This window comes from Populus nigra, chromosome 10 (assembly GCF_951802175.1).
Source record: "Populus nigra chromosome 10, ddPopNigr1.1, whole genome shotgun sequence".
In the NCBI taxonomy this organism is placed as follows: Eukaryota; Viridiplantae; Streptophyta; class Magnoliopsida; order Malpighiales; family Salicaceae; genus Populus; species Populus nigra.
The window spans coordinates 3093177-3104743 of record NC_084861.1 but is presented as its reverse complement, the minus strand read 5'-3'; the positions used below and the strand labels follow the sequence as shown (position 1 = coordinate 3104743).

At 30.6% G+C, this 11567-nt stretch overlaps 1 protein-coding gene across 1 annotated transcript; it reads left to right on the top strand.

The window, feature by feature from the left end:
• The first annotated feature begins 8018 nt into the window (after positions 1 to 8018).
• On the top strand, positions 8019 to 10176 carry LOC133705045 (CLAVATA3/ESR (CLE)-related protein 25-like). Its single transcript, XM_062130137.1, has 2 exons — positions 8019 to 8678; positions 9661 to 10176. The coding sequence occupies exons 1-2, from the start codon at positions 8395 to 8397 to the stop codon at positions 9698 to 9700; spliced, it is 324 nt and encodes a 107-aa protein (XP_061986121.1). The 5' UTR covers positions 8019 to 8394; the 3' UTR covers positions 9701 to 10176.
• The last annotated feature ends 1391 nt before the right edge of the window (positions 10177 to 11567 follow it).

Sequence of the window (11567 nt, the reverse complement as noted above, 5' to 3'; positions counted from 1 at the left end):
TTATATGAGTTCCCAACTTGTATGGATTTTAACTAAGTTATTTAGTAGTTCTATTTATTTTTTACTAAGTATTTTTTAATAATACTTAACTTTTTTAAAATATCAATTTCAATTATGTCTTCAATGGTAATTATAATTGAAAAAAACATAGCAGTGGATTATCAAATAGTTATATAATCTCACTCACAGAACAATATAACGGTTACCGTCAAAGCCAAACATGCTCTCATTTTGGTGTTTTGGATGGAAGTATTTAAAGAATAATTCTGTGTAAATTGGATGAAATCTTTTAACTATGATAGATAGAGGGATGACTACCGGTCTTTGTTTTTTTTTAAATAAAGTCTTGTTTGGGTTCAAGTAAATAAAGTATATTATCGCTGGAACAGTTTTATCTTTTAGTAGATTGATCGAACTAGCTCAATTGAATTAGTCGAGGTCTAGTAAATTTTTAAATACCGGAGTTTATATATATATATATATAAAGGGATGGCTATGTCTAATGATAATTAAATTCAAGATAAAATTGATTAAAAAAAAAGATTAAGACTTAAATTGATCATGGAGTAATATGTTAGGAGCTAAATGGTTTTCATGTTGATTTAAGGTTTTTCCTATTGGTATATTATCATTCCAAATTGAGTAATATGGGAATTTTATCCATTAAATAAGTGGATTTCATTAACACGTCTCATGGGTCCTGTCGCGGGGGCGCGAGCCGTCGCGATGTCGTCTGGCAATAGCGGAGGCTCCTGTCGTGCCTCTGTTTGAGGTGTTGTGTGTTAGAAAGGGTTTTTGGATTTATGATTAATGTTTAGGAGTCGCTACTTAGTATTATGGTCACTAGGAACCTATGGTCTGCGAGAGTCTGAGTAAGGGACTGGTTGTGCAAGGGGAAGACGCATCACCCCTAGTGCACCCTACCTAAGGTAAGCTGCATTATTGTTTGATTGTTTTTTTCTAAGACAATTTTTTATTCGTTGGTCATTTCTAAATTTAAAGCAAATCTCTTTTCATGAGAAAGTCTCTACCTCATCAGGTTAAATCCTGACCGTTCTAAAGTCTGAATTTTAGCATCGCATATTTTACACCTTATATCTTTAATACATGAGGGTATACTTTATCATGTAATTTTACACCCCACAAATATTAAAGTCTACATCTGGATCCTAAAAAAAAGTTGGAAAAAGATTTTTGACATGTTGGCCAAATCCTAATGAATAATCATAAACTGGTTACGATATCTATTTTTTTAGATTTTCAAAACATGAAAAAGATGCAATCTTTTAATGAAAATATGCTTGGAAAATTTTTAGGATTTGGCTGTATGCATTAAAACAAAATATATACATATTTTTTTTGTTTTTAAAAAGGGAAATTGATTTAAAAGTTTTTGAGATTTTTTTTTAAATGTTTTGAAATTTATTTTTTTGAAATATTTCGGAGAAAACCATGTATTTTAATACTGAATTTATATTTTATAGTGTAAATATACAACCAGATATTATACAAAATGGATAGGAAAATATTTGAGAAAATAAAAAAAATTTGAAAATGATTTTTGAAATTGTTTGGATTTTTTTAAAAAAATAGGGGTCGGGCCAGACCCAGCCACTTAGGTTGGGCCATAATTGGCCCGGCCCAAACCAGGGGCTAATTAACTAGCCACTGCATGCAGAAATGAATTATGCTTGTAGCAGCCATGCCGAGGGAGAAAGAGGCAAAGTAGGGAGGAGGAAGTTGCGTGGCGTGGGGGTCTCTGACGTGATGAGGTGGTTCTACCGGTGGCTCAGGAGGTGTCGGCTGAGGTGATGGTGGCCAGAGTCAGCTATGGGAGGAAGAAGAAAAAGTTGCAGAGGAGAGAGAAAGGCTGGAAGGAGAAGAGAGGGAGAGTCACGGTGGCTACTTGGTGGTCGGTTGGTGGTTGCACTAGCTTCATGTGGTGGAGCTGGTGTTCGTGGTGGTGTATAGGCTGGGTTTGTTGGTATTCTCGCCGGAGAAGGCAGCTATGGAGGGGTGGAGAGAGCTGCAGAAGGCTGACGGGGAAAGAAGGAAAATGGAAACAGGGGGAAGGCTGGTTGTTTGCGATAGTTGGACCCGATTTTCTCCTCCCTCAGGTCATCAACGGAGCCTCTATTTATAGGCGATGGAAGAGGGTAATCTCGTCCACACCAGAGAACAATTTTCAGCCCTTGATTCGGTTGGGAAGGATTCCAACCGTTTGCTCAAAGTAGGCATGGTGCACTGTCAAATCTGCAGCTGTAGGTTGCTTGAGGTGGCTTCTTTGGGGTGGTCCCACGTCCGTTTATTTGCCAGTGAGCCGTTGACGACTATACCCAGACGTAGAGGGATGTATGGTGATAAGTTTCGTGCAAGGTTTGGCAAATTTGGTGGACGTTAGGTACATTAAATGCACCTGCAAAGTAGGTGACTAAATCAATTTTTTTGAAAAAAGAAGAAGAAGATAATGAATAGGGACTAGATGACGCGTCGTCAGGTCCTCTCTATGTTTTTTTTCTCAAAACAGCGTCGTTTTGGGTTTGAATTAGGGATTTAAACTGATTTTCAATTTAGTCCTCCAGCTTTCAATTGCTTTCAATTGAACCTCTAATTGACCCAAAACTATCGATCTAATGCAATTAATCCTTTGATAAACTTCAATTGGAACCCCGAAGTTATGCCCCTTTTGCAATAGGGTCCTTGGTCTCGGATATGTTCAATTGAACCCCTAATTGACCATTAAACTTTCAATTTCTTGAATTTCACCCCTGATTTTTGTCAATTAGGCCCCTATAGTCCGACGCCTTTTGCAAATTGGTCCTTGGCGGCAAATTTCTTCAATTTAGCTCCTAATTGACCCCAAAACTTCAATTTTATTATAATTTTACCCCTGATTTCAATCAATTAACTTTGAAAAACTTAAATTTGGTCTCTTAAAATTTCAATCTTCTAAATTAAGCCCAAATTAGGCCCCCAAACTTAATTTTTCACTAATTAAGCCTCAAATAAAATTAATTTGACCCATTTAAAGTATAATTAAGTCCTTGTACTTAATTAAATCCTTCAATTGGACCCAAATTAATTCTTAAATATAATTAAAATTCAATTTGGCCCATGATTAAATCAAATTGGCCTATTAAAAATTAAATTATGTCCTTGGACTTAATTTTTATGCAAATTCATCCAATAATCATTTAATTTGACCTTAAATTTGCATTTTTTTCTCTATTTTTGGGCACAATGGAGTCTAATTAGGTCTTGAATTGCCTCCAAAAATTGCAGCTTGATTTCCCGGTCTGTTTTCTCCACATTGTCATTTTTTATTTTATTTTTATGATTTTTAATTTAAAAAAAATGAATTTTTAAGAATAATTTAGAATTGGGTTATGACAGGTCCAATTATTGATATTTTTGAAAAGTACTTTTGTAAGACTGTTACATAAGACTAGTAGTAATCCTTTTCTTTTGATCGTTTGTTACTAAATGTTTGAAAAAAAACTCTATTTAAAAATGGTATTTTACCTCTCAATATAAAACTTGTAGACTTCTTGAAAGCAACACCACGAACAAGCTAAAGGAGGTCGAAATAGCAACATCTATCAGGGAACACCGATTGCTCTTTAGAAGATAATAGATCCTTGGCATGCGCGGGATTGACATCTTGTAAATAAATACACAAGTCTTGCTAATGATTTTTCTAGTAAAAAAAATAAAATTAAATAATGTAGAAATTGATTACTCCTGACTTATAACTTGTTAATTTAACAGATTTAAAAGCAACTTGGATAACATGTAAAAACAAAATTTGATTAAAAAAATTCAAGATAATAAATATTTTTAAATATATTAAAATAACAACATATTAAATCGACTGAATTAACCTGCAAAATCTACAATCCGAGTCATGAGATCATGATAACCCAATATAAAGCAAATTAAAATAAATTATAAAACTCAATTCTCAATCAATCTAATGTTGAAGGATAAAATTAAAAAAATTAATTAAAAAAATAACAAAAAAATAACCTGAGTTAACCTAGATTAGCATGTCAAACCTGTAACCCAGGTTATGAGACCAAGATAATCATATAGAAAGAAAATCAAAATAAATTATAAAACTCAATTCCCAATACACTCATTGTTGAATGATAAAATTGAAAAAAAAATCAATCTAAAAAAAGACAATAAAACAAATCAAGCCTACCTTGGCTAATCCGTAAAAACTATTGATCCATGTCATAAGATTGAAATAATCACTTAAAAAGCAAAAATAAAGTTAAACAAATCATAAAGTATAATTCTTAATCAATATAATGTTGAAGAATGAAATTGAAAAGAAAATATTAATTAAAAAAATAATAAAAACTCGAGTTTACATGTTAAACTTGCAACACAAGTCATGAGATTAAGATAGCTATATAAAAAATAAACTTTAATAAATCATGAAGTCTAATATATAATAAACTAAATATTAAATGAAAATATTAGGGGAAAACAAAAATAAAATTGCAATGAATAATATCATTTGATGTGAGGTGATATACAGTAAAAACAGAATCTTTTTAGCTTTTGTTAATAATTAATTAATAATAATACATTAAGAAATTAAATATACTAGTATTTCTCCATGTTACATCAATGCACATAAATAAGAGCTTATTGTAAAAAAAACTATTTATAGATTGGATTTTTATATGAGATAGGAAAATACAACCTTTTCAATATATTGAATAATTTATAACATGCATGTTGTTGTTGTTATTGTTGTTGTTGTATAAAAGGTCTGTTTGATATTATAATAATGATAGTAGTTCAAAGTATTTTTTATTTAAAAATATATAAAAATAATATTTTTTTATTTTTAAAACATTATTTTTAATATCAGCATATTAAAACGATATGAAAATACACAAAAAAATTAGTAAAATAAAATTTTAAATTTAAAAAAAATATGATTTTTACTGCGTTCCTAAATATTGCTAGAATTACTTAGATTATAGGTTGCATCTATGAATTAATTTTATTTTAACTGATTTTTTTGTTGCTAAATTACAAAATTATAACTTTAATACATATACTAACTTAAACATGATAGATTTTATAAATAAATATTGTACAGCATTACATAAATTAAAAAAACTATAATAACGAAAGATGAAAACAATATTGATTATATACAAATGTGATTTTTTTTAAGAGATTGAAAACTTACAATACATTTTCAATTAGAAAATGCAGCAAACCACTTGAAATTAATTATGCAAAATTCTCTCTCAATACGTACAGAACATGTACAACTTAATCTGTATACGTATAATGAAAATGGAATGCAAATGTAATTCTCCTTAATTCGAAAGGAAAACGGCGAATTATTAAGCAGAACAGATCGGTCACCCAATATTACCTTCAAGAAGAAGCTGGCCGGCTAGCTATATATATATATATATATATATATATTATGCTTTGATCAGTGAAGCATTGGATTCTTCGAAACACACAACTTTTTTGTTTCTACTGTGAGATTCAAATGGTATGGATAAGACAAAATGTGCTATATGCTAGCTTTAGCCTTATCGACTAAGCTTGCAATATATATATATATATATATTCCCACACCCTCCCTCCGCCTCTGGCTTCATCCATCTCCGATCGATATTCATATTCATATTCATATATAATTACTTTCTTGTTTTGGGTTCAAAAACGAAATATTAATTAATATATGAATTATACATCTAATTAATTAATTTAGCAAATTCAGTACGTTCCCTTAAGATGATATATTTTCATAATTCTTCTAAATAAAGGGTTTAAATTTAGCACTTCCAACTCAGAGTGGTTCAAGTGACTAAGGCATATTTACGGGGACCATGCCGGGCTGAGTTGTAAAGTAGATAAAGAAATGTGGTCACCGTAGATATATTATTATTGCATGTATTTTTTTTTAATCATGGATATTTGAGCTAATTTATATATATTTTAATTAATTTTAAAAAATTTTAAAATTAATAATTATATAAATTTTTAATAGTTAAAAATTTATAATACTCAAACCAGTAAATAACTAGAATTCTAGAGAGTAAATAATTATCATTCAAATTGCATGAATGTGATTTTTAATTCTACGGAAAAGCCTCTGTTTCTCTTCTGTGATCAAATAATATAATTAATAATTATGTATACTTGCAGAATTTGTAATTAGGTGCGATGCAAAAATTGGTTAATTTTGCCATCATTTTAACTAAACAAAATTCACTTGGGAATATAATAAAAAAAATTATCAGATGAACTAGGTTCATCACTTCAAATTAATATATATATATATATATATATATATCATTAACCTAATTAGCCATATTAATTAGAAATTAAGATTATTTTTCTCTCTTTTCTTAATAAAAAAGTTATTTTGTATTTTGTTGAGTATTTTAAATTTATTTCCTTCACACACTCTCGAGATGGGAAAGATTTAGAGAGAGATAGACATATTCGCTATTCATCAATACTTTTGAGATTCATTTGGGAAATAGAATTTTTTAATAGTTTTTTAGTTTATTTAGAAATACAGTGCAAAACGTGTTTTTCTATAAGATTTTAAAAAAAAATTGTTAATTTTTTTATATGTTTTCAGATCATTTTAATTATGTGCTAATATAAAAAATAATTTTTAAAAAATAAAAAAATATTATTTTGATGCATTTCTAGGTGAAAAGTATTTTGAACCGCAACCGCTATTACAATTCCAAATACACCCTTTATCTTGTGTAAAATATTTTATAAAAAAATATTTTTGAATTTGTTTTATTTATTTTTTTCATAAATTAATACTTTGCATGATAATTAGTCAATGTCAATTTTTAAACTCAATTGATTTATTAAAAAAATTATTTTTAATTTATGAAATTTTATAACATATTTTATAGATAATACTCCACTCATAATAATATACAATAATTTACACCATCGTGACTGTTATTATCCTATAATATTTTATATAATGAGATGTTCAAGAATATAATAGTTGTTAAAGAATAATATAAATCATATCTTGACAACTCACCTAACAGCTTAAGCTATTGAGTTGAGATGGTTCTTTGATATAATATCTCATCATCCTCATTTATTTGATAAAAATTAAGTATAAGGAAATGTGTAATTATGTAAATTTCAAGTTTAAAAAGCTTTCACTTGTGTTAAAGAATAATATAATTCATATTTTAGAATCTCACCTAACAGCTTAAGCTGTTGAGTTGAGATAGTTCTTTGATAATAGTAATTGTATTTTCAAATTTTTTTATTTAAAAATATATTAAAATAATTTTTTATTTTTTAAAAATTATTTTTAATATCAAAACTTCAAAATAATTTTTAAAACATAAAAAAATAATTAAATTTAAAAAAAAAATAGTGGCGTTCTCAAACATGATGCTATTACTCGATCCCTTACGTAATGAAGGACGATTTCTGTCACTATGCAGCACGTGTCCTTTGTCTAAGACCAATGGCATCTAAATTCGATCTCATGGCACACAGGCTTCGTCCTCATGGTCTCTCCTTTCTCCCGATCGTACGCAAGGGATGGTAGCAAATGAAGGGACCAATTAGCTAGCGCTGCATGAAAATACACGTCAAGGCAAAGCAAGGGATCATGTAATAAAAAATATTTAGGTGGTTGTTCAGTGATAAAAATTTAGAATTAAAAAAATTGTTTTTTCTGTGATTTCAGATTCGAGTCTTGTGATTGTTCATATGATAGCTACTAAAAGCTTCAGGACCCGTGTGATTAATCGAGGTACACGCAAACTGATCCGGATATACATATTAAACTAAAAAAAAAAAAGATCAATTAATCGCTCACCCGTAAATCATGTCAAGAAATTTGTATATATGTATATAAATAAAATAAAATAAAATAAAAATCAACACGAAAAGCAAAAGGAAATTAAAGAGTATTGGTACCTTATCATCAGTATCAGTATAAGCTATAAAGTGAAGGCATACTTTCCCTCCTTGTAATGTTCGAAACCAGCCTAGCTAGCTAGTATTTCTCTCTCTCTCAAGGTTCGAGAAAGGATGGGCAACAGAATCGCTCAAACCTATAAAGAACACCGAACCCACCCTATTCATCCTCGAAGTGAGAAACAAACAAGTGAAAAATTATAAAATACTAAATAAATAGAAGAATTCCTGCCTCGCCCCACTCTCCTGCTTCTCACGCAGCTCCTCCTTCTCTTCCAGGCCTGGCCATATGAATCAAATTAGCAATCATGCAAGGGTAATCTTCGTGTGATTTGTTCTTCATCTGTACTATATATATAGGCATCTTGAAGAAAGAAAAATATATATATAGGGATAAATTAAGAGAAGATATATATATTATTTACATATATATATATGGGTGGTGGTGGTAGCTGCTCTTTGTCTTTCAAGGTGTTGCTGGCGGCAGTGGCGACGGTGATGCTTGTCTTGCTTTTGCTGGTTGGGGCCTTGGAAAGTGGAGCGACCAAGATCACAACAAGGACGCAAACCGTTCTGGATAGTATTGCTCAAAATGATCTCAGACGTCGTCATGAGGAGCTGATAGGAAGAGAGAAGCTCGTTTACAATCCGGAGTTGGATCTCAACTTCGTGATGAACAAGAGAAAGGTTCCTAACGGGCCAGATCCTATTCATAACAGGTGCACCATAATATATAGCAACTGTTTCGCTGAAATTACGTTTTTTATTAATTAATTATAGCCCTTTTGTGTGTGCATGGATGCTCTCTGTTTTACTGAATTTCCTGTGTTTATTCATTTATTTTTCAACTTTCAAATCTAGCTATAGCTAGCTAGCAAGTACTATATATGTTTTGGTATATATTAGTAAATCATAATTTATTAATTATTTCTGAAAAATCATTTGGTTAATTAATCGAGATATTATTTAAATTTTAAATTTAATTGGGTCCAAATTAACAAAGGTATTATTTAACGAAAAGATTATTAATTTATCAAGGCTATATATATATTTTCTAAAATAGGAGAGAATTAAGTTAGGTTCGTAAAGATAGAGTACAAATCATTTATTTATTTATACTTTTATATATTATTATTGATAAGATATATATATCCATAGATATGCTCACTCAAAAAAAAAAAAACTGTTACATTCATCTCTAGTCATTAGCAAGGATTATAGAAACATTAAACAAGTTAGAATTACAAATTAAAAGCAAATGGAGTTTGTCTCTTCACTTTATTCCATTCGTCACCCAGAAACTTGTTTATTCAAAGCTAAGTGATGTTTTATTTTGTTCTCCACATCGACGAGGCTTTTAAACCTTTTCATGGTATCTTTTGTTTACTCTTTTTATGCTTCCTCTTTCACTAAACGTAGTCCAATTACATGCACCAACGGATTGGAATTGCAGCCAATTAATGGCTACCAGCTGAAAAGCATCCATGGAAAGGACTTCAGATATGCTAGCCAATTAATCTAATCTACTCAGGCATCGTTTTATAACATTAAATATTTATTACAGAGTTAGAAGTTCTTCTGATATTGTCTTCAAAGTAAGCAATATTGCTTCGGAAATTCTTGATGTAATCAGCCATGCATGTCGATCCTGACCACTATTAGTAACTTCAACTTTGCCTTTTGTAACTTTTTTTTTTCCAGGAGAGCTGGGAACTCCAGACGACCACCCGGACGAGCTTAGGTACTATCGTAGATTGAGAAGCTTCTGCATGCAAAAACGATGAGACAAGATGTCTTCTGTCTTGTATGTATTCTTTATAAATGGGACTACAAAATGCTCCTGGTCGTGAAGAATTTACTTGAGAATCCCAGCTTGAAGTCTTTTGTTTTTGTTTTTTTTTAACTTGTTCATGGGAAGTAAGCAAAGGAAGCTTGTCGCACAAACTATGCTCGAAAGAATCCAGCTGGGGAAAAGATAGGTTAGGCAGCCTTTACAAAAACTATGATTTAGTGTTTTACATTTTTATTTTATTTTTGTAATTAAAGTGTGAGAAAGAAGACAGGGATATAATTAATCAAGATTTGCTAGCTAGTGAAGAAGAAATTAAGCATATGGAACATAGAACATAATTCCAAAACCAAGCATATCTGTTCTAGCAGCCATGCATGGAGAGGACATGTACGAATCTCTTATCAATCAATCGATATTATTCATCAGAGGCTCTTATTTTTTCGAACTTATTTTTGCTAGCCATTGTAATTATGTCATTGGGGCAAAGGCGGCATGAGCTGCCACAACTAATAAAGTGAATCCACCAATTAAAGGTACGTATTTAGTTCGTGAAAATATATAAATAAATAATTAAATAAAGTGAAAGGCACTGTTCGCATCTTGTGTTAGTCCTTTTCCATGGATTCTTTTGGTGGGGATGATGTACTGTTCTGGTCATTGGTCTATTCAAACTCGCTAGACTGCATGAGATTCTAATACTGGTTCGTGGCAATCAAAACACACAAAAGAGCACGCAAGTAAGTGAAAGAAGAACAAAAACATATGGTCTCCATTGTCTAATTCAGAGTAAAGATCAAAAGAGGTTCTCTACTAATTGAGCTTTTTACTCCCTTTATCTTTTCCTCTCTTTCTTGTTCGTTTGATTTGATCGAGGAGCAAGACTGGGTCCAAAGCTATACACACACACACACACACACACACTTGCCGATCCAGATTGGGGCAATTATCGAACAAGGCAAAGAAGAAAACGAAGACACAATATGTTCGAAGCCGGTGCTGTTGTTGCATGCTTGCATTTGAGCAGCCTAACAACAATAAAAAGTTTATCTTGGTGATTGATTTACACATCTAATAACGGATCGAGTCGAGTCGAGTCGAGAGTTTTATCTTGGAGGGGTGAAAGAATGTATACAGATGAGAAAAATGATTCACACACGACAATAAAATTGAAAGTTATAAATTCGAGACTAAAACATAGCTTCTTCGTTCAAAAAATTAAAAAAGAAGAAGAAGAGAAAACTATTATATATACACAACTAGTAGAATTTAAGAGTTATTTAACTTTGGAGGGTTGGGGCTCCCACTTCCTCCCTTTTGTGTATACTAGTTTTTTTAGCATGTGCTTTGCACGTGTATTATTCAACTAATATTTCTTTTTTAAGTCTTGATGAGTTTTGATTATATATTAAATAAATATTTTTTATTTCAAAATAATTTTATATGAATTCTTATAAATCTTGATTAAAGCATCATGCATGTCAAACAAAAGTGCAAAACGCCTATCAAGCAATGCACCAAGATCCACCGATTTTTTGAAACCAAGGGCAATATATGGCCTGAAAAGAAGAAGAAGAAGAAGAAAAGGGAAAAAAAAAGAAAAAAAAGAGTTTTCAATTACTTCAGAAGGTAAAATTAAACATGGATCCTCGATACAGATACTCAAGTAAGCATTATGATTTACTCTTTTTTTTTAAAAAAATAAAAAATTATAGTTCCATCTCGATTTTATTTTATGTTCAGAGGAGTAGATTATTATCGAAATTAAAGATTTTTATAAATTCAACTTAAATATTTAAAAAACATGATAAAATCGTGT

Excerpts from the sequence above, each read along its gene's own strand:
- LOC133705045 (XM_062130137.1), top strand. The coding sequence starts at position 8,395 with ATGGGTGGTGGTGGTAGCTGCTCTTTGTCTTTCAAGGTGTTGCTGGCG. Across the intron at positions 8,679-9,660 it reads CCAGATCCTATTCATAACAG|GAGAGCTGGGAACTCCAGAC; the intron begins GTGCACCATAAT and ends TTTTTTTTCCAG.